This window comes from Halichondria panicea, chromosome 9 (genome assembly GCF_963675165.1).
Source record: "Halichondria panicea chromosome 9, odHalPani1.1, whole genome shotgun sequence".
Taxonomy (NCBI): Eukaryota; Metazoa; Porifera; class Demospongiae; order Suberitida; family Halichondriidae; genus Halichondria; species Halichondria panicea.
In genome coordinates this window covers 2,787,989-2,815,188 of record NC_087385.1, presented here as the reverse complement: position 1 = coordinate 2,815,188, position 27,200 = coordinate 2,787,989, and the positions used below count along the sequence as shown (strand labels likewise).

Below are 27,200 nucleotides of genomic sequence, written 5' to 3'. Positions count from 1 at the left end.
CTTCAAAATCCTGTATGACAGACACCCTGATTAAATTGTTTATTATTTACGTGTCTCTTTATTGTTATTTGTTTCCAGGTCCTCTCAGTCATTATAGACAGTATTGGGGCTATTTTCTTCTCCGCAGGTAATTTTAAGAGCTTGATTTTTTATTCTGTAAGGCTTCGATACTACATGTATGGTACAATGAATATATGCAGGTCTCCTAAAGCTCACAGACGCAGTTACTAATCGACTTGTGTCACTGATTGTCCTGCCTTGGCCACAGGTAGTTGATTTTGTGCGCAACTCTCTTTTTGACTATAGTCTGTTATATGATTCTCGATCTGCTGTACACTAAGTTACCTGACCTGTTGATTGGTCCTCTGTAGGAGCAACAGGAAGGTGTCAACTCATCCCTTATAGATACTCAACTTCTCAGGGATTCTCTATACCTGCGCCCTGAACAGAAGGATGGTTAGTGTCAGATTATTATATGCACTGGTTATATTTTTCGATAATTAATTTTTATGTGTACGTGTGTCGTGCTTATATATTTCCCCAGCTCCTCATTGTAAAAGCAGTAGCCTGTTCGCTGTTGCTGCACTGCCTCGCAATCAGAATGAGCTGAAGCTCAGTTGCTTTAAGTCGGTACTGGTAAGCATGCCATGGTTGTTACAGTGTTTTTGTATATACTTATATCCTATAGTATTAATTAGAGACAAACTGTACTCTAAAATGCATAGAGTGATGGCAATGGTGTGCTGTCGAGCCTTGTGAAAGCACTTCCATTACTCTTTGATTCTCTGCCACTGGACAATGCTGCTAATATCCTCGAAATGCTTTCCAGGTGTGCACTTCTTACGATTATTATTGTAATGGTATGACAGATGATGGCATGTTTTGAACAGTGCAAATGACTTCAAAGATCCCAATGTCCAGTCCATGTATATAAATGAGGTACCAGCAATGTTGTTGACTCTCTCGCAATCTCAGCTATCAAGGTGAAGCACGTGCATGTTTGGTCCCACGTTGGGTATGTACATGTAGTCGTGTGATTGTCTTTTACCTCCTTAGCTCTTCTTATAAGGGTGGTCCTACCACAGGATTTTGCCATCCTGTTCACTATGATTTCAGACTTGATGTCTGTCCATGTGGTTAGTTTGCTGCAACCGCCATGCTGTTTTGATTAATTTTAGTCCACTCAGAATGTACTGTGAGCAAACAACTACTGGAATGGGTAGTGCAGCCAGTGTTAGGGGTGTCAGAGCCATGGCTTCTCAGAGGTTTGTCTGCTGCCATGCATGACTTTGATGGGATGAACTTTTCTTGTGTTACAATTATCAGTGCACCCTATTTAGCATTTTGTTTGTCTGTTTGCCCAGCCCTGTTGAAGTGTTTGTTCAAAGTCAAGTCCTTGTTTGGTTAGTGTCATCGTAATTTATGTGGAAAATTACTTTGTTTATGCAAATGTATACAGTACTAGTTGACTCCAGTTTGATTGACCGGCTCTTCCTAAAGCTCTTCACGCATTATGATCCATCTGTCTTGGCTGTAATAAGGTTAGCTCCATTCTGTACATTATGTGTAAGTTAACGGTTATTTTCATGTAAAGTATGATCATTCTGTTTGCGTGTAAACTATAATTATTCTGTATAACGAAATGCAATTGCTTTCTAAAAGCAAGATGTATATGCCATAGTGCTAGAAATGTATTATAATTAACTCGACTAGTACATAAATAGGCCAATCTTACTTGTGCGATTTACGTATTTCTTCCATTAAACGCCGCCATTTCAATGAGGTTGCACAGGCCTCACCAAATGTCTATTTGATTGTGGGATGCAAGAATATGCAACATGATAGCTGCTTGCATAAATAGCATTATAGTTACCGTCTATCTGGTTTCGAATGCGAGACTGTTCCGATTGCAAATTGTGTGTGCGTGTGTGCAAACAAATACTAGCTAAGGAGAGAGCAAGTAGCATGCTGTCCTTGAGGTCACCAGCTTTTTCTCTCTCAAAGTATTCGCATACCTTCATTGAAACAAATGTATATTTGTTAATACGAGTATTACAAGCACGTACTTGGCATGAGATACTTGTTTTTATAGCTTAGGCTGTACACGACTATAATACGCCTTCTTTATGTCCCGTTCAGCTCTAGTATCGAGCAACTTTTCTGCACAGGGGACAACTCGTCGAGCACAGAGGAGACAGAACAGCACCCTGTCATCTTGAGACTCAAGGAGGCCTATCAGCAGGGAGGACACGGCAATGTGAAGTAATTTTTCTGGCCTTATGCACGTAGTACTTAATGGTGTACACACATTTAATTAAGCTAATTTTTTTAATACTTAACTAACTTACAACGTATTATGCATGTATGTACAGGCTGCAGGAATTCACAGTTACGGCATTTGGACAGATTTGCAGGTACATATTACGTACTTCCTGTGTAAACCATTTTCAAAACATCATATCGTTGTTGGTTTGATTTCTTACAGATTCTCCAAAGACAACTTGTTCACAACTTGCCTGCTGGCACTTCTCAAATTTTACCTGGAGCCCAGCATGGCCGTAAAGTCAGCAGCATATGTCCAGGTAAGACAAGGATATATGGATCGAATCACCAATACTTCACAGTTACTTACAGGTTTATATAGCTAATTACAAATTATTGTTCCAGGGGAAAAAGAGGCCTATCGTATAACTAGAATGTTTTGCAAGCATCAAACATAATTATACGATCTTTGCGAGGGTTGACCAATTCCCAAAAATAAAATCGCAAAACCTAAATCAGTACCACACAATCCTTGCCAGAACGCAATTAGTTAGATCGCAAAGGGTTAATTTTTTGCTGCTTTTGGCTCATTCACAAGATTTTTCACCCGCAAAATATTCTAGTAATACAGTATTATATCTCTAAGACTTACAATCATGTTGTATTTGGTTCTATTGTGAACGGAATTTGCTAAAAAAAGATGTAATCATCTCTAGATTCAGAGACTTGCCGAGTTCCTGAAGCTCCCTGCTAAGAAGCTCCTCTCTCGCCACAAGGAGTCCATATGTAGAGTAAGTGCCATTGATCGTTATGCATGTATAAGTGCCGTGCCATTGATCGTTATGCATGTAAGTGCCATTGATCGTTATGCATACTAATGTGTTTACGGCGTTAAACTGTAGCTTATTGTGAGCTTGATCCACGAAAGTAAGCAAACCACTACTCCAAAGAAACAGAGCATACTCTACCAGGTATATTTTTACTGGAGCTTGCATCAAGTATCTTCCATGTACGTACTATGCAAAAGTGCTCACCAAACTCAGTTTTGATTGCAATTAACAAACGTAACTGACAAAATAATTATATCCTCTGCTTTTGTAGATGGCAAAATTGTTTCAAGTCGAACTCAGCAAATTTTTTAAGGTATAATTAACGTGGTTGTGAAAATTGCTTATTATAGTATAGTGTACAGATCACTGAGGATGTTATGGTTCCACTCCTTGTTTGCCGAGCTACTAGTGCATCATTATCTGCTTTAAAAGTGATGGCAGCTCACCTCGAAATCGTAAGACTAGTGCCAAAATTGTTTTACCTGACATGAATGTTCAATCATCGCTTTGGTTGCAGAATACGGGAAGTTTAGTGGTGGACTGTTTTATGCACATTTTCCTACACATGATCCAGAGAGGTGGTCAAAAAGAGCTGCAAACGGTGTCTAGTTTTCTCAAGGTGTGATGTGATGTTTATATGTAATGCTTGAGTTATGGCGCAAAGTCAGCTTTAAGATTCAGTCGAGCATTTAGTAATAGGTTAATAGAACAGATGAAACCTTGACTCCCAGTAAACTAACATGAAACAAGCCTTTGCATCAGAATGTAGATGTGAAATCAAATTGTTTTGGTTGTATTAAGTTGTTTGCTCTTCAGTCCACATTTGAGTTTGAAATGACGGATCTCCTGCGAAGTGCGTCCAAGAATATTCTTAACCTGTTAGTGCTGCACCTGAGTACACACAGGGAAAGAATGCTGTCAGGAGTTCAGATGTTAGCTGAGATAGAACCTGGGACAAAGACCAACAGCGTAAGTATGTTTGTGTCCGTATACTAAGACACAATTTGATTTCCACTTTTCGTGATTACAGTACGTGTACTATTGGTAATTCCAAAAGTATCATACTCCAATGTCTTCATTGCAGATCCAGTACTTGGAACCACATTTACTAGGTGTGATCGCATACTTCAACATCACTCTAGTTCGAGTGGATGTTTTTGAAAACAGCAGCTTCTCTCTGGGAGTCTTGGTATGTCTCCTTTTCTCTTTTCCTACTATACCAGCTTTTGCAATGTTTTTCATAGGCTTTAGAGAGCTTGATTGAATTGATGGAGCTAATGGGAGCTAAGCACATCACTGATGTCAAAATGAAGATAATTACTATGCTTAGGTACATAGCTGGTTATAGTGTACGTACGGTAATACTATGTCCTATATAAGTTGATCCACTTTTTGTCTGTATTAGGCATTGCTTGACTTTCAAAGATAGTGAACTGATTTGCGTCACTCTGAGGGCATGGAACTCATTTATTCACTGGTTAGTTCGTGTTTTAAAAGCTCACCACTCTCATTTTAATCTCACATTCAGCGTTGAGCTGAACTCTTTAGGACCTCTACTCGGTCAGATTGTTGTTGCTCTCTCGCCTTTCGTCAAGCAGTATCCTCAAGCGGTTTCAACCATATTCAACTTCTTAATTGTAGAGAATAGGTCAGTTAGCAATAGTAAGTGCTATAATAATATAAGAACTATTATTTAATTCCAGGACCGTGTTGTCCCCATTCTTCAATGAGATTTATCTCTTACCTGAGACTCCAGAGATGGCTGAAGTTAGCTTAGTACTAAAGGAGCACTCAGAAACTCCTCGGAGGTGCATAATTACATACTAGCTGTTATGGATGCGTTGTGACCACGTTTCCCTTCTCAGTCTTCATGAGCAATTACGCCACCTTCTGAAAGGAGTTGCCCAAGAACGTTCAGATATAACAAGAGATGCTCTCAAGAGCCTTCATTCCCTCCTCAAAAGTAGCAAGGTGGGTCTCAGTGTGTTCGTGACTCCATAACTGGATTTCCCCCTACAGGTTGAGCTTCAGAAATACATGGTTGGCAGTGACACTGTTGATCCGATCATAACTGAAATTATAAGAACTGTAAGTTATACATGTAAGTTTACTACAGCATCAAACGTTTTTATCACAATCAAGATTTAGCGTGTGTAAGAGTTTCAGTATAAGTGTTCATCCTACTTCCTTGTTATTCAGATGCTGCTAAGTCTACGTGGAGCTGATGTTGAGTTGAGAGAGCAGTACGGCAAGTGCTTTGGGGAATTGGGTGCCATTGACCCTGGCAAGTACGTAAGCGGTTGTGCATGTATAGGTAAAAAAAGAGTATGTCCGCCTAGCCACCTTCTGTTACTGACTGCTTGCGCATGCGCAAAATTAGTGGATATTTTTCCCGAAAAACTTTCCATAATACTGAATGTTTATCAGAATATAAATATACAGACAAAGAATATACAGACAAAGAATTCAAAAACAGGATTAGGGTGTGGTGTGGCCTGTCCATATAGGCTCTTGTCAGCTTTCACTCTGTTCAGACGATTGTCATCCACACTGTCGCAGGCTGTGAGTCGTTTTTTCAGTAGCTATATAAGAATGCTATATCAGATGGGCTAGAAACGTTCAATCGAACTTTCTATATACTTCAATCCACATGTTTGTTGTGACGTATTGTTTTACTGACCATAAACGTTGTATCCATAGCCGCCAGATACCGGCGGATGGTTAGTGCATGCGCAAGCAGTCAATACCAGGCCCACTTCCCTGATGATAGTGGGCCTAGGATCGAGGCTAATGTCTGCCATATTATCTTTGAGGCATAAGTTGTCACTATCTACGGTAACATTTTTCTATCTATTTTTTCTGTGCACGTAGTTACAACAGGTCAAATCAGTAAGCTGAGTATGGCTTTCCCTACAGGCTGGACATTCCAATAGCTCGTGAAACTCGTGTGGTGAAGTATTATGAGGTGAATATAATTTATGGCGTCATTGTGTGGAGTTCGTTTTTGTTTCATGTTTATCGAAACGATACTACTTCTGTTACAAAATCTAAGTAGAACTTCCCTTATCATCACCTTGTCAACTGTCTCTAGCCTAATAGACGTTAACTGTACATTTTTAGCAGGAAGGTAACATAGCTAACTAGGAATAGTTAAGGTACGTTAGCTTTGAACGAGTTCTGGCATTGCATGTCCATGTTGCTACCAAAAGAAGGAATTTTATATTGACCCAATGCTAGTTGATCTAAAGGAGTGCTTCATTTTGCACCATGTGCATGCTTACTTTTCTTTTCTCCTCAGGTTGATGGTGACTTTGTTGTTGACCTTCTGGGTGAGCTTTCAAGAGCCTATCTAGCTGCTTCGAATACCCGATCACAGGTACGTACTTGCTATTGCTTTTATTTGATGTCGTAAGAGCCTTTCACTTTGTAGGATTGCTGTGCATTTGCTATTCAAGAAATCTTAAAGTTATTTGACTGCAAAAGCATTGAACGTGGAAGGTAGATAAACTACATAAATGAAAAAATGTAGTAACAGAATAACTGTCAAAATTTCAGTGAAGGAGCTCGAATTTGGGAACGGCTGACAGAAGAATGTCAGGAAGTGTTGCGACCTCATCTTAATTCTAAGTATGTGGACAATGAGAATTGTTCTCATACATGTAGTTAGTCATACTGATTATCACATTGATGTAGCTACTCCGCAAATTTACCTGATCTTCGACAAGTAACACACCCTATATTCAAGTTGTCAAAGAAAGCCAGCTACCACATTTGGCTCCATAAGTGGAGTTCGTATCTAGTCCACAAGGTGAGTGCACTATTGAAGTTACTGTTTATTATGCCTTGAGGCGTAGCCACAGAGGTATTATGCGGTAAAACTTAACGTGTGTCCATGCGTACGTATTCCAGCTGTAACTTGTGCGAGTACAACTAATCGCTTATCTAAACTTCTAATATAATTATAGCCATGTTTTAGGGTTTTAGCTCCTGGGTTGCAAACTGCTCTCATAATATTTGACCATGCAGGTAGATCCTTTCCTATAACGTAACCAATTTCTATTCGACCTACTACCGTAAGGTTACTCGGGACTTGTAGTGATTTCAGCGTTTTCAGATTTTTCTTTGTTTTTAGAGTACTAATTTTGGCGGGTTTGCAGCAAATTCATTAGCACAATGTAAGTTTTAAGGTTGAATGGAAATTTTGGAGTCAGATATACATGAAAAAAGGCTAGCTTGCTTAGCACACTCTCAAAAGTACATTTTCATTAGAAAAAGTTCCTAAATATTATTTTTTTGTAAATGCGTTTTTTTTTTTACAAATTTGCTAAAATTAGTACCCGTTTACAATAGTAACATTAAGGTAGTTAGCCTCGCACTAAAGCGCTAGCTACCGTGTTAGTTTGGTCGAGCAGTCATTGTGAACTTTAACCTTACCCTTTTTTGGATGAAACTGCTCTATTAGCCCTTTATAAAGTTTTCTTGTCATTACATTTTTTATCATTGTTTGCATACGGATACTTCCATTCAGTTCATCCTGTACACTTACATATTATTATAGCAGTTTTTTTTTAGTGTTTATGCTACATGTATTACATTATCCTCTTTAGCTCCAAGAGGGTATTCCCAGGAGTGTATTTTCTCCTTGCAGTATTATTTTTCAGGTAAGATAGATTTAGTCTTCTTAATGTAATTGATAATTTCCTTTGCAGCATGATAAATCTATAGCACAGTATCTTCTTCCATACATTCTTACCTGTTTGCTGACAACATGCTCAAGTGATGTCAGTAGGAAGGTACAATATATCCTGGCATATTCTTATTAATTATATATACGTGCATGTAGGTGTTGGGAGAAATGATGGCAGTTCTAAAAAGTTGTGTGAGCAACCATGACATTCTGGCTGATCATGCAGGTGAGCATTATTAATTTTTGCTGAAGCATTATTGCTGAGCATTATTACCCGAGGCGCGCGTGGGCGGCCACGGGTATAGTAGTCGTTTGGTTTGTCTGTTTGTTTGTCTGTTTGTAATTTCAGGATCTGCTCACCTGGTTGCCACAGCACTGCGTTTATAGCATGGATAGCCTTCACACAATAAGTTATTAGTTTTAACAATACTAGATTTTCGATGTTAGAGCTTGGTTGTCGAATAAAAGCAAGCAAAAACTAAGAAGCTTGAACTTGCACGTTGGCAGCTACATGTAGCTAGCTAACTACGCGCGGCCTTTATTCGAGGTATCCTCCGTATTAACAGCTGAGGTAATCCCGTACCAAAAACAGTGGAAAAGGGTCACTACAATAGAAAGTTAGAATTGTGACTTGTTTGTTGCTCTGTTAGCTGAATCCAGGATCCCAGGAGTCATATCATACATGTACTTCTCTGAGACTCCAGGCATCTTTGCTGTGATCCTAGTCCACTGGGCATGCCTCATTACCACTAAAACTCTGTTCTCATTGCATGCCTCTAGTCTGGTTTAGTTTTATTGCTCCTGAGTTGCTGTGCTAGTCAGTTCAGTCATACACCACTACATGCATTGCATTATATCACTCTTCTGGTTTCTTTATAATCATGTCACCAGCCGAGGGTTTGCACTTCAGTGCTCTAGTTTTAGTAGTTTTTTTGTAGTGTATAATTATTATGTGTTGGGCAGTATGATTTTGCGTGGTTCCTTCTGTAGATTTCACGAACATGTGTGCCCAAACAATCTTCTCTCTTCTTGACCATCTTACTGCGTGGGCTAGTGCTAAAAATAAGGCACATGCTGTGAGGAAGGCCAAAGCTTTACCGATGAAAGGTATAATTATGTAGGCATTACGAAGGTATCAATGATTCCATTTTACCACTGATAGGAAACCATGAAGAAGTAGAGAAAGTATCTTCATTTCTTGACAGAGTACCGAAAGTAAGAAGTTTTTGTGATAATGCTTATTCATTTACTCTCCACTAATAGGAAAACCTGGCACATGCAGCCTTCAGGTGTCAGGCCTACACTAGAGCACTCATGTATCTGGAGCTCCACTTGCAGGAAGACAGCACCTGTTTGAGGGATAACCTAGGATTCTTACTGGTATACATGTACAATTAAATGCTACTTTTTCATGTCATGTCATTCATTTGCATAGAAAGTGTATGTGTCGCTTGGAGATTCAGACAGTATAGCTGGAGCTGCTGTACTACGTACTGCAGATCCAGAGCTTAGTGAGCTTACACTCCAGTACGAGTGTACAGGTATGACCTTAGTGCATATATTATAGGCACAATAAGCAGTAGTCATTATATAAAACATTCATTTTACATGCACCTCAGTATGCTTTAGTTGTTGTTGGATTGCTAATAGAATATTTCCTCTGGAACCCTTTTTCATTCAATATCCAATTTGTATTCCTTAATTCATTCTCCACTAAAGGTAATTATCGTGATGCTGCTGCCTGTTATGAGAAAGTCATTCAGACCGACCGAGACAATATTTCCAGTCATGAGGTTAGTATTATTGCTCGTACTTGCTATAATCTATGTGTGCTTGCAGGGTTTACTTCGCTGCATGATAAGACAAGGAGAGTTCGCCTCTGCTCTAATGCACGTCAAGGGTCTGCAAGCCAGCAAGTAAGTCATCGTCCAAAAGTGTATGTTGTTAAAAAATTGTCTTTACTTGTCAGGCCAGTATGGATGAAAAGATTGAATTCATATCGTGTGGAAGCTGCTTGGAATCTTGGGCAGTGGGACATATTGCAAGAACATCTAAGCATGGTAGTTAGCTCCACTTATTGACAAAATCTATTAGATTCTCATCTATAGGAGATGACAGGGAGCAAGAATTGGAATGTGAATTTAGGCAGGCTGCTCTTAACAGCAAAACACAAGGTTAGTGTACAACAGTATTATACTGTGGTTATATAAAGGTCAAAGTATCATCGTATAATGAAATTGTCATTGTTTGTTTCCTTATAATTATGTAGGATGTCAAGACATTCTTGTCTCGTTTATCCAAAGTTCGTATGGAGCAGATGGGCCCTCTGTGCACTGCTAGTCTGGAGCAGGGTTCATATCAGAGAGCGTATGAGTACATTGTTAGGCACGTAAGACACACATGGCTAGGTGTAGTGCGCGTATACTGATTCATTAAAAAGGTTTCTGTAGGTTGCACATGCTTCAAGAGCTGGAGGAGGGTGTCATGCATTTCATTGTCAATAAGGACAGTGTAAGCCCGGGTGAAGAAATGTTTATCAAAAATTGGGAAGCAAGGTTTCAGCTTCTTCAAGTAAGCCTAAAATGTTTACTATGACATTTTAAACGTTTTCTCTCTCAAAGGAATCATTTCGTACTCAAGAACCAATTTTGAGTTTGCGTAGAGTTATACTGGGAATTGAATCAAAGTTCGTATGTTCTCCCTGTTGCCCTTAATTATTTTACTTATATTGTATAGAAATGATTTACCAGTCGGAAAGTATTGGCTACGTAGTGCTAGTATAGCAAGAAGGTGAGTATATAAGTATAATAATTTTTATATGGTGCATATAATTTATGATATAAGTTTCAATGTCTCAGAGATGGCTACTTGCAAACTGCTCTGAGCTTCCTGTTAAACGCTAGAGACTACTCCTTGCCTGAGTACTACATGGAAAGAGCTGAGTATGAGAACACTCAAGTGTCATCTTATGAGGCTCTACATGGCCTCCAGAAATCTGTCAGGTATAATTATTAGTGTTAGGAGATGGTCAGTCATGTTTGTCATCTTAATTCAGTGAGAAGTGGCCAGATGTTTCCACTCCTTTTGCTGGTACTGGGGATAAAACACATGCAGAAGTAAGTTTATAAGTTTTGAAACCCTAGTAACACCTTACGGTTAGATTTTTCTGTTCTATAGGCACTGCTGTTAATTGGAAAATGGATGGAAGACACTGCACATTGTGATACACAAACTGTATTAAAGCAGTACAAGGTACAGTTTCATGATTGCTTGAACCTGATAGTTTTTGAGTATTGTGAATTACCCTTACTACCCTCAGAATGTTATCACTGTAATGCCCGAATTTGAAGATGGACATTTTTATCTCGGGAAGTACTACGATCGGCTAATGACTGTACTTGCAAGTCATAGGCCAAGAAAATCTGGGTTTGTAAATAGAAATTTCTGTTATTTTTCATTAAAAAAATGGCATGTTTTTGTAGGGAATTTCTACTGTTTATCGTTCGTCACTACGGAAACACACTGCAATACGGCAGCAAATTTTTATATCAGTGTATGCCCAGGTTGCTCACACTCTGGCTAGACTTCGGATCTAATGTTCCAGATCAAGGTACTAATGCATAAGACGGCAGAAATGGTGTGCAATTCTTTGATCATGGTTTTATAGGTAAAAAGAGTCAGGAGCGAAATGCAATGAAGATAACTCTTGCGCAACTAAATGAGGTTTGTTGCATGGTTATTTCATAGCTGTAGGTTGTATATAACGGACAGCTACTTGTAGTATGACCAACGTAGCTAACTGGTATGAGAGTCTGTGCTAGCACGGAATTCATAGTCTTCTGTCTCCAGCTCATAAAGACCAACAGAGATCGACTTCCTCCCTACCAGTTCCTTATTGCTTTTCCCCAACTTATATCCCGAATCTGCCATCCCAACACGGATGTCTTTGCTCACCTGGAGGTATGCAAGCCGGCTGTAAACAATGTGTACACTATATATACACGACACTGTCCTGAGGTAGTTTCATTTTGAATGCAGACAATTGTGCTCAAGCTTCTAAAGTATTTTCCTCAGCAAGCATTGTGGATGATGGTTGCAGTCAGCAAGGTATGGGTACTTTTGGTAAATTGTGTTTGCGTGTCAATACCCATTTCTTCAGTCTACCCATGCCGATCGGAAGAGTAGATGTGATATGATTCTCACAAAAGCAAAGTAAGCTATCTTCCACCTGAATACATTTAGTCTACGTATTGTGTTATCATCGGCACTATGCAGGAAAGAGCTACCTTTAATTGGGAAGTTGATTGACGTAAGCTTGTAGTGTGCTCATTTAAGTGTAATTAACTCTGTTACTCTGACATACATGTAGGACATGTTAAAGCTGAGTGACAGGTTGCTTGAGCTGTGTAACAAACACATTGACACCGGCAAGAACACGATGGACAGGGTTTGTAGAAATCTACCACGACTTATCAGTAATAGGTCAGTAACTTTTGAACGTAAATGTCAAATGATGTATGTACTCAAGAAGAAAGACCCTAATGTAGTGAGCTCTTTGTCTCTCACTTATAGCAAGTTCAGCTCAATCATGGTCCCTCTTCAATCGTCACTGACAGTTACTCTGCCGGGAAGCTATTGTGAATCTTATGAGCATGATCCATTTCCTGGAGATCAGCCTACTATTGTTCAGTTTGAAGACCAGGTATTTTCGTTTTTTAATTGACATCATTAATTATTATGATTGTTTTCAAAAGTTTGAAGTGTTAGCCTCTCTTCAACGACCCAAGAAGATAACTGTTATTGCGAATGATGGGAAATCATATATTCTGTTGTGTAAACCCAAGGTATTGCTCAACAGTTTAATTATGTTACGTTAATTTGGTGATAATTCGTAGGATGATCTAAGAAAGGATGCTCGCTTGATGGAATTTAATACTGTTGTTAACAAGGTAACTTAATTGTTGCTGAGTGTTGTACGTGTTCCACACATGTTTTCTTCCGACAGTGCCTGCGTAAGGATCAGAACAGTCGTCAGCGTCAACTCCATATTCGCACATATGTATGCTGTGTTCTCGTAATTTTTACTAATAGTTACTCATTTTCTTGGTTAAAGGCTGTAGTTCCACTCAATGAAGAGTGTGGCTTGCTTGAATGGGTCCCAAACACTATTGGCCTACGCAACATTCTTAGCAAATTGTATCAGTAAGTCATTTATACACTCATAATTATTGACACGAACATGCGAGTGATGTTCGTGTCTTCCTTCAGAGAGAAGGGCACGCACTTACCTGGTCGAGAGCTGAAGGAAATATATAAAGATGCTGGGAAAGACCCAAAGTATGTGGTACCCATGACATTTTAATCACTATCAACATCTGTCTTTTAGGAAATTGAAGGAACTGTTCCTGAAAAAGTTGCTGCCTAAGTAATGCAGTTTGTGTAGCCTGTTAAATGTCATAAAAGATCATCTTTTATGTAGGCATCCTGCTGTGTTTGGAGAGTGGTTTCTCAGAACATTTCCAGATCCGACTTCGTGGTAATGCCTTTTTACTCGCTTAAAATAGCTTCTTATAACAAAAGTTGTCCATGCAACTGTGCTCAGTAGACTACATAATGTCACCGATGTACACCTACTGTATTCTACTAGTAGTTACTAGGTTTCATGTGAGGTGAAAGGTATTAGGGAAGAAGGGCAGAAACTCAAAACTTTAGGAAGAGGTGTACCTTTGGTACCTTTATTAGAAAGATTCCACTGGAGTGTGTGTGCGGGTGTATGTATCAATATTACAGTCTTCCTGCTTTTATAGGTATTCCAGTCGACAAAGCTATGCCCATACTGCTGCTGTCATGTCTATAGTGGGGTACGTTCTTGGTCTTGGTGATCGCCACGGTGAGAACATCTTGTTTGACTCTACTTCTGGTGACTGCGTCCATGTTGATTTCAATTGTCTTTTCAACCGAGTAAGTGCACAATGTAATCATTGTATTGCTAGAAATGCACTTTGACACCCAGGGAGAAACATTTGATGTTCCTGAAGTCGTTCCTTTTCGGTTAACACACAATATGGTCCATGGGATGGTAAGAAAGTATTCCTGCCGTTGGTGTCTCTGTATATGTAGCTAGTGCTATGAGTTGCGTTATACGATGGAAATACAGGGCGTGACTGGATATGAAGGAATGTTTAGAAAGTCTTGTGAAACTACAATGAAAGTCCTTCGGCAAGAATGTGATGCGTTAATGTGGTAAATTTTGGTTATGTAGTACGTATGTACTATTATATATATTACACTTTAAAACTTTTTGTTCTTTGTCTATGTATATAGTGTGCTAAAAACCTTCATTCACGACCCGCTGGTGGAATGGGAGAAAGTAAAAGGGCGCATGTCGTCTGATTCAGCAAGTGACAAGGTATTTAAAAGTGCCTTTAGATCGCTTTATTTAGTAATGCCATTAAAAACCCAGTATAGGATTTGATTATTGGCACCACTTCTGTGTAGCTTTAGCGTTTTGGACGTGTTTTCGCTTATGTTCATCTGCAGGGAAGGTTTAATTAAATTATTGCTGATTCAAAAATTTGCAGTCAAACTAAGCGTGTGCAATTTCCCATGCTTTGCATGCAATTCACAATAGTTAGAGACACAATCAGGCTTGTACAGTGTCATTTGCAATCAATTAACCTCACACTAAACCCGATATACGGTATAATAAAATTATAGACATTTGAAAAGTGTACTAAATACTGCATTTTGTTCTCCTGACTTAAGGTAATTTTCTGAAAAAGATTTCGTCCGTACATACTGATCGATTATCATGAGATTCTGCAACCAGTTTGCAAACGACTACAACTCAAACCTTGAGATTTGCTATTGTTTTCACAAGTAACCTCACCTCCGACTTCTTTTACCTGCCTTCTTTGTGTGACTGCATGTTCACGCATTCCGGTAAAACTTTATGGCTCTAGCAGTTGTAACTGCTCAAAACGGTTGCGACGAAAAACTAACAGTATAGGCTTCTAGCTATTGTATATTCTCTTGGATTTTGATTCGTGGATTTGCCAACTAAATCTATTCTCTCTGACGCAGCTCTGAGAATCATAGGGACTATAATTATGTGTCGGTTGCGCATGCGCAGCGAGGTATACGGTAGTGTGTCTGTGTGTAGAGTGCTACAGCTGTTCAATGATAAAATGAAATGAAAGTAAGAGTTTCTATATAGGCTTCTAGTCATGTTTTCTTGGATTGCAATTCGTGGAATTACTTTATTCTCGAGTTATGGCTAGTTTTGCTTTCTTTGAAGACTGTTGGAGACTCGTAGCAAAATTATATGTTCTACCTATAGTAGTTAGCTGTGCACTAGAACGTTAGCTATTGGTAGCTGCAAGAGTGAGAAAAGAGCTGCAAAGCCACACTGTTTCTCATTTGGCTTGCAGCCAGTAAACTGGGTAGTTCAAACGAAAATATGCGCTAAAGAATATATTATAAGCCATAAAATGGGCTGGAATTCCACCTCATTGTAGCTGCTTACAATCACATTAGATAGCTCATGAAGAATTAAGGAACAAATTAACGCGCTGAATATCATGTTCACTTCCAACAACAACAAATATAACATTACTTGGTCAATTACATGCATCAATTGCATGCATTTCGTACTATACTGTCATGCACGATAAAGTTTGGTGCTTTACCCAGGCAATCCTAGCACATTGAAATGTTTTGGTGAGACTATAATTTTGCAGCCTCTCAAAATTATCCAAGACATTGAAGATAGATTGAATGGAAAGTATTCTCAGAAGACAAAAGGTCTACCGTTGTCAGTCGAGGGACAAGTGGATGCTCTTATCAAGGTGAACTATAATACCTACTGTCAGTGAATTTTATGTTCTATTATTATATAGGAGGCCACTGACGTGGACAACCTGAGTAGGATGTATGTTGGTTGGGCACCTTTCATGTAGCTAAAGCTGCAAACATTATCTGACTTCATAATCTTATATCTATACATGACTTCGATCATAGATGTCTGTTTCTATGTTTGTTAACAGCATTGCTTTTATGATCAAGTCTCTTATTATGTGAGATTGTGTCTCCATTGACATAAAATAATTATTAGATCTAGCTGAATATTAATAACCTTGGTTGTAATTGTGGTTCTTCTATGCTATAGATATAGATGTCTCACAACTAGAGGAGTTAATTTGTAGACTTGTGAAAAGCAGCTAGTAGATTTCTATATAGTGTAATTTGGGCAACTTACAAGCTGAGCCAATATAGCACTCTTGCATGGCTTGATCTAGCCTCCCCGCTCTTCGAGGAAGTGCGGCCTGGGATAGAGACTAGCTTAAGTGAGTTTCCTCGAATTGAAGCCGCGTTTAGATTTTCTTGCCAAGAGAATCGAGAATTAATGGAGCATTCTCAGAGATCCAGACGTTTCAACGTTGTAGTTTATGGGGCCACTGGCTATACAGGTCAGTTTGTTTCCGAGGAGCTGTATCGTCTTCAAAATAACGGGAGGAGTGACTTAAAGTGGGCGGCAGCAGGCAGAAACAGAACTAAGTTAGAGAATGTTCTCAAAGGTAGATCTAAACCATTAAAAAGTAACCTACTATCAGATAGCTATATGCAACAATTAATCTCCCCACACTAGCTGCTATTAATAACTCGTACATGCATGAGGCTACTTGCAATTGCATAATTACTGTATAATGTGCACGTATTATTTTGTTAAAACGACATTGAACACAGCCATTCATGTATCATGACTCCTTTATTCCTTAGCATCTGGTGTTGAAGGGATTGATATTTTGATTGCTGACGTTGGTGATCAAGACTCTCTGGAACGGATGTGTGCTGAGGCTGAAGTGGTCATCGACTGTGTGGGACCAGTAAGTCTATTCAGTTCAAAATGCTCGATTACATATCTATGTATTAATCTATTATTCTATCCATAGTATCTGCTGTATGGTGAGCCTGTTGTTAAAGCCTGTATCAACCAGAAATGCAGCTATGTGGATATCTCTGGAGAAACATTCGTGAGTTAGTTGATATATACGATAAAGCTTACTGTGTGTCTCTTCCAGCTGTAACTGCTCAACAGTTGCAATTCCACCCCCTTTTTTAATTATTCATTGACAGGAAATGCAACACTCCTAGAAGATTATTCATCAAGCCATCAGATAGATTTCGTTCCTCTCCTATAGTGACTGTGTGGAACAATTCATTCATTTTCAAAAATTGCAATCAACACTTATGATGTAACATTAATACAACGTACATAATGTAACATTATCAAAGCAAACTATTTTACCTCTTCTAATAGCTTTTGAGCGAAAGCAAAACATGGCGAGAGGCATTAGCACAGCGCAGCTTACAGCACTCGTTATATCATTGTTACTCTCTCAGTCTGTCTGTTAGACTAACAATGGTATATGTAGGTGTGCCTAATAATCATTACTTCTAAATACAGCCTTGAAGCCATGTCTCTAGTACAATGGTTATCACCCAGAGGAGGTTGGACACGATCACGTGCACCGCTTTTTTGTTGAGCTGGTACAGAAATTGACAAGGATTTTCTACGTAAACTTCTAGCTGGTGTTGCACGGTCATTGGAGACTAAAGGCAACATTAATCTCTCTGGCGACCAAAGCTTTCATTGACCAACCCGATCCCCAGCGATTCCCTTTATTCTGGAGTTATCAGTGTTTACTAGATTGTTGCCAGCCAGTACAGTGCAAGCTATACATACAGCACCGCTGAACTATACTCTACCCGCTAATCTTGGTCCAACCAGACAACAGATACAGCTAGTTAAGTGTTATAAGCTTGGCAAAGCAAGAGTAGCAGAACTTGTTTTGCAGTTGCTTGGTATCTATGGTACCATGAGCAGAGATGACGCGTGGCCAAACTCCTCTATTTATCACCAGAGAAGGTTGGTAGGGTGTCATACAGGGGGAAGGGGGGATATCCCTCCCCTAGCTCCAATTTCCCCCCCTTTCAATTATGACTGAGTGTCCATAGCTGGGTATTGAAATAACAGTTGACCTTTTTTTAGCAACATTTTCTGGTTATTTTTCTCATTTCCTCCCTCTACTTCAAAATCCTGTATGACACCCTGGTTGGACAGGGTCAAAAGGTCACTAATTAATGATCATGTGCGACAATGAGTTGTGCAGTAAATGTAACTGCTTGTCGCGCCCAGATTTTTGTGTAAAAATTAATATGCTGCAAATTAGTTGGCTACTGCGTCCCCCCCGGAAAAATTGTGCAGTCTCTAAAAGGGGGGACCTCACACAAAGGTCGCTGTTTTGGCATGTCAAACTGACCTCTGACCTTTAGTAGAGCTACCGTACTGTAGAGCGAATGTATAGCTCGTTCATTATTTCAATTATGCTAATAAAGACGATGTCATTATGTACTTTTTGGCTTCGTAGATTATCACATTCTTAATTTACAGTACATGGAGACCATTGAAGCCAAGTATAATGAGCAGGCTCGTGATGCCGGGGTGTACATTGTTTCTGCGTGCGGGTTTGACTCCATTCCAAATGATATTGGTGCTCTGATGGTGCAGCGATCATTCAATGGAGACCTATCATATGTAGACAGTTACATAACACCTACTGGCCAATATAATGATGTAAGCTGTACAGTCCTAATAGACTATACCTGTAAAAGAGCAGTACTTACTATACCTTTATAGAACATACACAATGAAAGAAATTATTGCGCATGCAAATGTTGTATGTTGCAGACAACCATCAACACTGGGACATGGGAGTCACTTCTACGAAGCATCAAGGCACAGAGAAAGTTAATGAAGCTGAGGAAGGAGCAAAGCCTACCTGCACTTAACTTGCCAACCATCAAACCTCCTTCTAGGTGAGTGAGAGGACATCATCATATCTACATAATGACAGCAGCATAGATTTTTTTATCGTTAATTTGTGTTCCTATTAGGTATATGCCAACGTTAAACAATCGATCCTTCTTTTCTTAGGAAGCCAATCTTCTACAGTGATGTGATTGGTCACTGGTGTGTGCCATTTCCAGGAGCTGACAAAGCTGTGGTATGGTCAGAACTCATTGTTTGCTCTCTGATGTAAACACTCTTTATGTTTTATGACCAGGTGCATCGAAGTTTGAGGCATCGCCAAGAGAGTGAAGGCATTAACGCTGTAAGTTTTACTAGCTTGTAGTGCATGGCTATATAGGTGAGGCATTAGCCTTGGTCCCGAGCCAAATTTTAGCTTTTAAATTGGGCGGGCTGATTCGGTCTAGCTGGGACCGAGGCTATAGTATGCAAAGATGCCACTATAAGGATTCTACAATGTATTTTCACCGGCAACTTACGCTCAAAATTTATTAGTTTAAGTTTCGTCCGTACTTTGGACTGGACTCTATCTGGCAAGGAATAGCATTGTTGCCACTATTTGCTCTACTTCTCCTTCTACTCATGACTGATTGGGGCCTCAATCTGCTGATCAAGGTGCGAAATAAATCTTTGCGCATGCCTATTTTATGTTCATATTGCAGTATCACAAATTCTTTAGCGGAGGTTACATTCAAACTCCAAAGAGAGACACAGTAAGAATTAATAAGACGCAGGTCACTGAGTACAGTCATAATGTGTGCACACTCTATATATAGCTACAGAATAAGAAGTTTGCTACTACTTTGGTTGGTTATGGACACAGTCCTGGTGTAGATAAGTAAGTACAAAAATGTCTGTGCTGCATGTGTAAGCTAGTGTCTCTTCACAATAAAATTATATGTGTTGGTTCCTCAGATCAGGATCTCCTGACTCTAAGATTGTGGTCAAAGTTAGTGGAATCGGTGAGCACCGTGCAATATTATAGGACTGTATACTGTTAAGGACTGCATGTTTCCTCAGACCCAGCGTATGGAGCTACTTCTGCCATGCTGGTTCAGTCTGCTTTGGCCATAGTCTATGAGAGAGACGTCCTCCCCAAAAGGTATACATAATACACGTTTCTCAGCTTGTACAACATTAATTTTGTGCAACCATATTATCTTATTTTCTTTTCAGTGGTGGTGTGTACACTCCAGCTGTTGCATTTGGGAACACGAAAATAATTCAAAATCTCACTGACACTGGAAAGGTGCAATTTGAACTCATTGAATCGTGATTAATAGAACCTGCATGATAATTGTGATTATGTGATTATAATAATTAATGCTGTAATTATGAAGACGTACATTCGTGTATTCTGAAGAAAACAATGTGTCAAACTTCAATGTGTCTATTCTGAGCTAGTTAGGAAACTAGAGTTGGCAAGTCCAATGCTCCAAACCCTGCATTCAATCCAACTTCATTGGTAGTCGCTGACTTTGATCGCAAGATATAACCTCCTTCCACATTCATCATTACTTCACTTTGCTTCCTGCAGTCAGAAAGATAATCTTTCAGCCATTGAACATGTGCAATACTACCAATGACTATAATAAATATATTTACCCAGTCATAACATGTAGATCCTGACCAAATATATATACACAGGAGAGGAATTCAAAGGACATGTTTGCTAAAGAGACTGTAATGGCCTCAGAGTATAAATAGCCATGCAGCTTTTTTTAACCCAAAATGCCTAGAAGCCCATATTGCAATTGTGGAGCAGTAATACATATACTAATATACAAACAAACTATATAAGCGCACAGACAAACACATGCACGGAGGCATACAGTAGCAGTATGTTTATTGACCTCAAAAAGACTCCGAGAATGCCCAGTTCACAAGTAAGGTCTACAGGGGTAACAATGTTCTTGCCTAGCCACAGAACAAGTCCAGGTTGTACTGGTGGATGCACTCTGTCCATGAGAATGTATGCTTCTCTTTCTGAAGTGTGTCTGATTCCCTCCAAGAAGATACGAACATCATCATCATAGAAATTGTTGCCTGTAACAAGAAAGTTGGATGTATATACTGTCCATTAAAATGAGTCTACCTCTATAATATAGTTACCTCCACCTTCTCTTTGTGGTTTGACAACAAAATCAGCCGGATTTTTTAGTGCTCTCTCAATCGCCCAGTCCCCCTCAGCATTCTATACAGTAATGGCAGTATTTGCAGTACATGTAATTCTTTATGAGTGAGATTACATTTTCTAGTGAGTATATTCCAGCAAATGTGGTCCTGATGCTAGCAACAGCATCAGAATCGTCACAAAACCTGTTGGAACCAGAACCATGCATGCATAATTATAATAAAATTGAAGTGTGAACACCTACTTCTCCAAAATTCCTGGGACAGTTAACGCTTGCTGTACCTTCTTAGTTCCAGCTAGTTGGTAGCCGACAGATGGACAGTTACTTGCTCGTGACATTTCACACAGTAGACGAGCATCCCACTCCTACATACATGATTGTACAGTAATTTTTATTTGGGTGACTACCAAATGTGTCAAGACCCCTCCCCCCCAATAGAGCACTGTGCTTCCTCAATAAATTCTGATTGAAGAGAAGGCTTGCCCCAGATTCCACAACAATTCTATTTTAATTGGAGAGAGAAGATACCTACTAAAGTGCGCATGCCTCTGTCAATATTTAGGTTTAACTATGCCTATTTTTGCCAAAATACAGATTTCGTACCACTATTTATTAATTTACTATTTATTAATGTACCTTATCTGTTGGATACTGCTCTGGTGAATAGCCTGTTCGGAAGTACACAACAGCAACTTCTTGACCAGACCTACATGCATGCATCATACACATAGTGTACACAAAATGTGACCCTCAAAATACATACACAAGGAGTTCTCTCTGTGGCCCGAGGCGCCCCTGCTTACTCAATTCCAGTAAACTTCTGTAAATGACTGGGATTTTGTACCTGTAGATTTCAAATGAACAATTCAATGTGAATTAGTAGGTACATGCATGCATGTACTTACTTCGTCCACAAGAGAAACTCAATTGGACGACTATCATATATGTTGGTCTCTCCTTCATCAATTGCAAACAAAACACACGACCTGTACAAGAATAATAATTATACTTATATGCACATCAAATGCAGCATCCTTGCCTGCTTACTTATCGCTGGCATACTCCTTCCAGGCTATTGCTATGCCTTCAGTTAGTATATCCAAGCACTTGTTTGGGGGAATCTATCATAAAAACAGTACGATAGACTTGATCATGACAAGGTTAACACAAGACTCACACTAGAGTTTTCTGATGATGGTTGAAAACGGCTTCTCACAAAACTGCAGGTATTATACAATTCCTATAAAGTATTTCGTTGACTAGATTTCAGCAGTTACATGGGCCACTTTTAAGAAAAACAAATATTAGGCACTATTGGTCCTTGATAAAAGCAACAATTATGAGGCCTCGGCTCACCGGTTAATTGTGCGACACAAAATTATGCAGTATAATTATAATAATTATTACTGTAATAGTCTCTATGCGAGCGTACTAGTTTGTATCGCACATTCTGACTATTTTAGTTTACCTAAACAAGTTTTCCATTTTGTCTTGAGTGAGTGCAAAGCAACTAGCTGCTATAGTGTTCATCTCTATCTGCTTCAGGGTAGGACCGACACCTGGTTTCTTATCAATCATGTAGTCTGAGCGCTGGATGCTGAAGGTACACGTCTGAATGCGAATAAATGTGCACTCATAAAATATAATCATTATTGTCACAGTCTACCAAGAAAAGGCCGAGGAAAGAGTCATAACTTTTGGGGGTATAGATAAAAATCGTGGCTATGAAGGTAGAGTTACACAGATACACGAAATTATGTATTATGACAGGAGTACTTCTGATTTACGAGTTTGGTAAAAAACAGAAAAGGTATCACCCTAGGTATTTTCCTAGCACATTATAATGTATGTTATTTATTTAGTAAAACATCCCACTACGCTATATTAAAGAAAACAGACTTTCGAAGTGTTTGCATTCCATTCAAGCCTTAGCATGCCCCACAGGGATAAACCCAGGGAAACCCCCTTCCCCACCCCTCACAACAACTGTTGACACCTATTGTGCAATAAATGGTCTTGATCTCAATGAATAACTTACACTATGTTACACTATATCATGCAACTGTAAGCACCGTAGGTTCTGGTGCCTCGGTGGAAAGCTAGCTGCACGTACATGAAGCTAATACTTTTGCTATTTATATTTGCATGCAGGAATGGTGCAAGAGAGAGAGAGAGTGGGATATGATCACCCTTGATTGTTGCGAGAATGTTGCTAAAAGTTCAAAGTCCATAATTAATTTCATAAAATGGTGCAGCTTTGTAGCTCCTTCTTCACTTTTGCAGCTAACCAATAGCTAGCGTTACAGTGCAAAGCTAACTCCAAAATAATTACATCAACACGAGTCTGAAGAGACTGCAACGGCCTACAAACTAGCAAATCCACAAACTAAAATCCCCTAAAATATGACTAGAAAGCATAAAAGCTCTTACTTGCACTTCATTTATCATTGAGCAGCTATATATCAGTCTACACACACAGACACTACCGTATGCCTCGCTGCGCATTGCGCACAACAAGGCAGTTATTTTGGGTAGTTCATACGAAAATGACTCACTATAAGGTACTACATTTTAGTGAAGGTGACAGACTATACCATTACAACCTGAAATAAATGTCTACACTAATTTCAATGACCTCAAGTATGTTAGACTAGTGTACAGAGCCTATAGTGTGGTCCCACTGTGGTCCCACTGTGTACACTGTAGTGGTAGACTTATAATAAGGTTTGCATTCTGAGGTGAGAAGAGTTGTAAAGCACAATTTAATATCAGATGTACCTACTACCATTAATCTACAATCAATACAATACACCAAAACCAACTAGACAAAAGGGAATAACATCACGAGGTCTCAAAGTAAAATTCTAAGTTTAGGTTTAGGTATCACACACAACTTCAGACTACTGCTACGGATGGATACGAAAAAACACACACGTTTATTAGCATAATTTTATAGCACACAGCGCATGCAGACTGGCAGACATGTTAGAAACAACATGACTAATGGCTGATCATGAATTTCCTGCAATGATGTTCCAAGAACGATTAATAGATAATTTCCAAGAAACCATCATCCCGAGTAAATTCATAGAAGTGGTGAGCTGTCTTATAACTATGCACAAACATATTCACACCCCTCTTGGAGTAATAATTATAAAGTAATTATTCACTGAGCTTACAAGCTGCTACCAATTACTAGAATATTTTGTAGGTGAAAAACCTTTGCGAAGTGATCAACGCTTGCAAAGTTCGCATAATACTTTAGTAAAACGGTATCTGACATTCGTGCATTCCCATAATAATCACCAACACTAAGACTGCTCACATGGGTACTATACAGCTACAGTACAACACAACAGTATTTGTTATACCACCTGTGAACCACGCACGCTTCTGTTAACAATATGTTTATAATTATGACACAAAACAGCCGATGTCGTATATGCATCCGTGTAATGTACCATTAGTACAACCATACCACCTTAGAAAGCTTCCAGTACATTCTAGCAGAGACTAGACTGTAAACAAACACATGACCATACCTGTGACATCACAACAGTCACATTGCAGGTGGGGGCTGAGGTGTGTGGGAATTTCCCTAGGACTTCCCCTCAATCAATAGGTGGTGCAACAGTCCAGGGACTCCCCAGGGACTTATACTTACATGTATGTACAATGTACACTGCTATATATTACATGTATGTACAATGTACACTGCTATATACTAGCACACCCATACTCAAGGTGGTTACCCAAGAAAGATCCCAGGGAAATACACTAAGTATGCAAAATTTCCCAGGTAATCTCCCAACCATTGCATTATGAATATTTCCTACTTTGAATGAATCCATGCACTTGCTCATTATCACATGTGGTGTATATGTGTGTAGAACACATCTGCACACAGTACCTGTTTATTGTCGCTGGTTACTTTCTTGTGAATCTCCATTAGCCTCCTAGTAAAGTCATCGTTGGCTACCACACTGCAAAAATCGTAAATAACCAAAAGAAACACGTACATTTACGTGGGAAGTGTAGGCCACAGCATACACAAATTAGTTCAACACGAATGTCAAATACATGTAGCCTAGCTAACAATGCATTGTCTAATCAAATGAACGCACCAACCTCTTCAGGGTATCTGATAGGAACTGATAGTCTTGACTGACAGCATCCACAAGAAGATTGATGTGAGTTTGAATTGTGCGTGCATGCTGGAATAGTTGTGTGGGAAACTTGAACGGGGTCAGTGCTACTGATACATTGGTTAGGGAGATATCATCCGGTTTACTAGATGATTTTTTCAATATACCCTGTAAGAGAGCAAAGTCACGAATGGACTCAATAGCTTTAACATCTTTCCACCACTCCATTGTACAGTAGCCTGTAGTAATGACATAAACTCACAAACTATAATTATAGTATAACATTCGTAGACTAACAACACCTATGAAAAGCACCAAAATAAACTTCCAATACAGAGGTACATGTACAGCGAATTATTGCGCTGCATGGTTAGCGTTCCACAATCACAATCACACGATAAAACGCACACAATCACCTCGATGTCTTTAATATAGTTAACATTGTATTGAGCTTCCTCCGCCTACAAAACTACCGTACATAGCTGATCAATACAATACTGTATATAGGGACCTATTATACAAAATTGTATTGATCAAAAGTTCAAAGACTCTGTATAATTATGACCATGTGACCATGCATACAAAATCTGGTGATCCCACTATTAGGCTTCACACAAGCTGAAGCCTTTGAAAACAAAACACCTTACAACGCGGGTGTTTGACACCTGCCAGGCATGTATTTTCATGTCTGTTAAAGCTGTATAAAACAGTGCGAACAACACACATCCAGTACTAAACAGGAATAAATAAATCACATGAAATGACTCGAACAGCATACAACAGCTAGCACATACCACCATGGTATTAATTGGCTTGCAAACTGAGGATTACACTTTATTCAGATAAAGGAAAGAGAGGGATTGGAAACAGAAGTACCCTCGAATGAACATCCGCTCTTCCCCGCGGTTCAATCGAGGCTGTCTTTAGCAGCCTTTCTGTAACAGGCGTGGCTTGAGAGGTGCCAAGCATTTCTACACACTGAGGAGAATGAAGTACCACTAGCAATGTGCTTATTCTGTTCAGCTCACTTCTATTTAAAGATCTATACCTATTTTAGAAGTTGTAATCAGGACGCTTACACGTTATAGCAATCAAAGACCCTAAAGTAGCACTTTGAAGCTTATAACTCTACTTCCATGTCTCCTTTTACTAGCTCTGACTACACGTGGCTCACAGTAGGCGTGTTATAATTAAATTGCTGTAGCGAGATGATGTCTCAAGGAAACACAACTTTCTTATTTCGAGCCAGTTACCCGACAAAAACAACGAAAAGTGGATCGTTTTCGAGGTTTCTAGCTCTGTGTACAGAACTAATGTTAAATGGTCACGTGCACCACTTTCGTTTCCAATCCCTCTCTTCCTTTATCTATGCACACACGACCGCAAACAGCAACAATTCAGTAACAAGAATATTATTCTGGCGCTTTATGCTTATGAGGCCTTCAGCCTTGAGGAACAGCCTACCACTATTATACGTTCTAACGCTAGGCGCCACTCTAATACAAACGCCAAAATAGGTGTTTCTACTTATTCTATTTGTGCGCCACTGGAAAACCATACCGTATATCTTCTAATTTATCGGACAGGAAAAAATAATTATTTTGGAAATTGTCCGGGTATAATTGGAACAGATTTTTATAGAGCATGCGAAGTGTCCGGAATAATTAGAACAAGCAAGCAGCTGCATGCGAGCTAGCTAAGTTTAATAGAACAGGGTACGACTGAATAGTTGCACAAGCTATCTAAAACTAGCTACTCAAAGCTATCTAACTGCAGCGCTCTAAGTCTTACTTGCCGTCTGTGAATGATAACTCAACTTTTCAAGGTATTGTCCGGATATTTAGAAAAAATGTAATATTAAAGTACTGGAGTGTCCGTTGTATTAGAACAACGAAAATTGCCCAAAAGAGTGTCCGGGTAATTAGAAGTGTCCGATAAATTAGAAGATATACAGTAATTAATTTTTTGTGGCGCTATAATTAGAAGACAGTATGTATGTGGGTACCGGGTAGGTACGGTATACAGCATGTCACTGAACACACACCAACATCAAAAAGAGCATAGTTCTTCATAGCTGCTCAACCCTAAGGAAACATACTCACCTAGATCATAGAGTTATATGTACCTTAATCTTCTCCCACCTGGTACCTAGCTACCTAGATGCTGTACCTGTAGCTCCTGTGTGAGGTAATTATTAGATGTAATTAATCCGATAAATCATGACACGTGGTACAAGATCTATTTTTAGAAATTAGCATTACATCATTGTAA

The 27,200-nt window shown here is 39.2% G+C and overlaps 3 protein-coding genes across 9 annotated transcripts in view; 2 read left to right on the top strand and 1 right to left on the bottom strand.

Moving 5' to 3' along the window:
* The window catches only part of LOC135342091 (serine/threonine-protein kinase ATR-like), a 28,669-nt gene extending 12,809 nt beyond the window's left edge, over positions 1 to 15,860 (top strand). The window contains exons 17-88 of the mRNA XM_064538778.1: positions 79 to 127; positions 201 to 268; positions 372 to 456; positions 545 to 636; positions 726 to 829; positions 891 to 983; positions 1,057 to 1,136; positions 1,188 to 1,265; positions 1,365 to 1,403; positions 1,460 to 1,541; positions 2,140 to 2,262; positions 2,373 to 2,414; positions 2,486 to 2,582; positions 2,979 to 3,053; positions 3,165 to 3,233; positions 3,364 to 3,405; positions 3,455 to 3,547; positions 3,610 to 3,711; positions 3,909 to 4,061; positions 4,177 to 4,281; positions 4,337 to 4,422; positions 4,498 to 4,569; positions 4,621 to 4,740; positions 4,796 to 4,900; positions 4,958 to 5,063; positions 5,112 to 5,180; positions 5,292 to 5,380; positions 6,009 to 6,057; positions 6,391 to 6,468; positions 6,523 to 6,590; positions 6,648 to 6,719; positions 6,786 to 6,900; positions 7,700 to 7,753; positions 7,802 to 7,885; positions 7,936 to 8,005; positions 8,770 to 8,886; positions 8,942 to 8,994; positions 9,043 to 9,159; positions 9,215 to 9,320; positions 9,499 to 9,572; positions 9,619 to 9,695; positions 9,749 to 9,839; positions 9,888 to 9,953; positions 10,049 to 10,164; positions 10,230 to 10,350; positions 10,401 to 10,465; positions 10,516 to 10,569; positions 10,638 to 10,781; positions 10,835 to 10,895; positions 10,957 to 11,031; positions 11,099 to 11,205; positions 11,262 to 11,389; positions 11,447 to 11,502; positions 11,629 to 11,739; positions 11,818 to 11,886; positions 11,939 to 11,991; positions 12,055 to 12,088; positions 12,149 to 12,261; positions 12,352 to 12,481; positions 12,534 to 12,623; positions 12,675 to 12,728; positions 12,785 to 12,838; positions 12,893 to 12,981; positions 13,048 to 13,116; positions 13,166 to 13,204; positions 13,259 to 13,315; positions 13,587 to 13,740; positions 13,793 to 13,858; positions 13,937 to 14,022; positions 14,104 to 14,188; positions 15,519 to 15,626; positions 15,678 to 15,860. Coding sequence (XP_064394848.1) covers positions 79 to 127; positions 201 to 268; positions 372 to 456; positions 545 to 636; positions 726 to 829; positions 891 to 983; positions 1,057 to 1,136; positions 1,188 to 1,265; positions 1,365 to 1,403; positions 1,460 to 1,541; positions 2,140 to 2,262; positions 2,373 to 2,414; positions 2,486 to 2,582; positions 2,979 to 3,053; positions 3,165 to 3,233; positions 3,364 to 3,405; positions 3,455 to 3,547; positions 3,610 to 3,711; positions 3,909 to 4,061; positions 4,177 to 4,281; positions 4,337 to 4,422; positions 4,498 to 4,569; positions 4,621 to 4,740; positions 4,796 to 4,900; positions 4,958 to 5,063; positions 5,112 to 5,180; positions 5,292 to 5,380; positions 6,009 to 6,057; positions 6,391 to 6,468; positions 6,523 to 6,590; positions 6,648 to 6,719; positions 6,786 to 6,900; positions 7,700 to 7,753; positions 7,802 to 7,885; positions 7,936 to 8,005; positions 8,770 to 8,886; positions 8,942 to 8,994; positions 9,043 to 9,159; positions 9,215 to 9,320; positions 9,499 to 9,572; positions 9,619 to 9,695; positions 9,749 to 9,839; positions 9,888 to 9,953; positions 10,049 to 10,164; positions 10,230 to 10,350; positions 10,401 to 10,465; positions 10,516 to 10,569; positions 10,638 to 10,781; positions 10,835 to 10,895; positions 10,957 to 11,031; positions 11,099 to 11,205; positions 11,262 to 11,389; positions 11,447 to 11,502; positions 11,629 to 11,739; positions 11,818 to 11,886; positions 11,939 to 11,991; positions 12,055 to 12,088; positions 12,149 to 12,261; positions 12,352 to 12,481; positions 12,534 to 12,623; positions 12,675 to 12,728; positions 12,785 to 12,838; positions 12,893 to 12,981; positions 13,048 to 13,116; positions 13,166 to 13,204; positions 13,259 to 13,315; positions 13,587 to 13,740; positions 13,793 to 13,858; positions 13,937 to 14,022; positions 14,104 to 14,188; positions 15,519 to 15,626; positions 15,678 to 15,737 — 6,057 coding nt within the window. The 3' untranslated portion in view covers positions 15,738 to 15,860. The remainder of the gene's footprint in view (positions 1 to 78; positions 128 to 200; positions 269 to 371; positions 457 to 544; positions 637 to 725; positions 830 to 890; positions 984 to 1,056; positions 1,137 to 1,187; positions 1,266 to 1,364; positions 1,404 to 1,459; positions 1,542 to 2,139; positions 2,263 to 2,372; positions 2,415 to 2,485; positions 2,583 to 2,978; positions 3,054 to 3,164; positions 3,234 to 3,363; positions 3,406 to 3,454; positions 3,548 to 3,609; positions 3,712 to 3,908; positions 4,062 to 4,176; positions 4,282 to 4,336; positions 4,423 to 4,497; positions 4,570 to 4,620; positions 4,741 to 4,795; positions 4,901 to 4,957; positions 5,064 to 5,111; positions 5,181 to 5,291; positions 5,381 to 6,008; positions 6,058 to 6,390; positions 6,469 to 6,522; positions 6,591 to 6,647; positions 6,720 to 6,785; positions 6,901 to 7,699; positions 7,754 to 7,801; positions 7,886 to 7,935; positions 8,006 to 8,769; positions 8,887 to 8,941; positions 8,995 to 9,042; positions 9,160 to 9,214; positions 9,321 to 9,498; positions 9,573 to 9,618; positions 9,696 to 9,748; positions 9,840 to 9,887; positions 9,954 to 10,048; positions 10,165 to 10,229; positions 10,351 to 10,400; positions 10,466 to 10,515; positions 10,570 to 10,637; positions 10,782 to 10,834; positions 10,896 to 10,956; positions 11,032 to 11,098; positions 11,206 to 11,261; positions 11,390 to 11,446; positions 11,503 to 11,628; positions 11,740 to 11,817; positions 11,887 to 11,938; positions 11,992 to 12,054; positions 12,089 to 12,148; positions 12,262 to 12,351; positions 12,482 to 12,533; positions 12,624 to 12,674; positions 12,729 to 12,784; positions 12,839 to 12,892; positions 12,982 to 13,047; positions 13,117 to 13,165; positions 13,205 to 13,258; positions 13,316 to 13,586; positions 13,741 to 13,792; positions 13,859 to 13,936; positions 14,023 to 14,103; positions 14,189 to 15,518; positions 15,627 to 15,677) is intronic.
* Positions 15,861 to 16,126: 266 nt separating this feature from the next.
* LOC135342100 (saccharopine dehydrogenase-like oxidoreductase) lies at positions 16,127 to 20,034 on the top strand. The gene is made up of 13 exons (XM_064538794.1): positions 16,127 to 16,355; positions 16,558 to 16,664; positions 16,731 to 16,811; positions 18,233 to 18,415; positions 18,530 to 18,657; positions 18,776 to 18,845; positions 18,906 to 18,953; positions 19,145 to 19,264; positions 19,312 to 19,362; positions 19,426 to 19,487; positions 19,565 to 19,611; positions 19,670 to 19,751; positions 19,826 to 20,034. The coding sequence occupies exons 1-13, from the start codon at positions 16,184 to 16,186 to the stop codon at positions 19,923 to 19,925; spliced, it is 1,251 nt and encodes a 416-aa protein (XP_064394864.1). The 5' UTR covers positions 16,127 to 16,183; the 3' UTR covers positions 19,926 to 20,034.
* On the bottom strand, positions 19,768 to 27,174 carry LOC135342097 (glutathione synthetase-like). Of its 7 annotated transcripts, none has more exons than XM_064538788.1 (15): positions 27,032 to 27,174; positions 25,097 to 25,168; positions 24,913 to 25,036; positions 24,695 to 24,767; positions 22,253 to 22,395; positions 21,962 to 22,004; positions 21,832 to 21,905; positions 21,690 to 21,770; positions 21,548 to 21,628; positions 21,421 to 21,490; positions 21,028 to 21,149; positions 20,899 to 20,968; positions 20,762 to 20,843; positions 20,503 to 20,695; positions 19,768 to 20,180 (listed from the first exon to the last, which is right to left on the bottom strand). In XM_064538788.1, exons 2-15 carry the CDS (start codon positions 25,155 to 25,157, stop codon positions 20,054 to 20,056), a joined length of 1,344 nt encoding a protein of 447 aa, XP_064394858.1. In that variant the 5' UTR covers positions 25,158 to 25,168; positions 27,032 to 27,174; the 3' UTR covers positions 19,768 to 20,053. The 7 variants fall into 7 exon arrangements, with proteins under 7 accessions (XP_064394858.1, XP_064394859.1, XP_064394860.1 ...); XM_064538789.1 differs by having other exon boundaries at positions 27,055 to 27,151; XM_064538790.1 differs by lacking the exon at positions 27,032 to 27,174 and adding an exon at positions 25,346 to 27,025.
* Between the last annotated feature and the right edge of the window lie 26 nt (positions 27,175 to 27,200).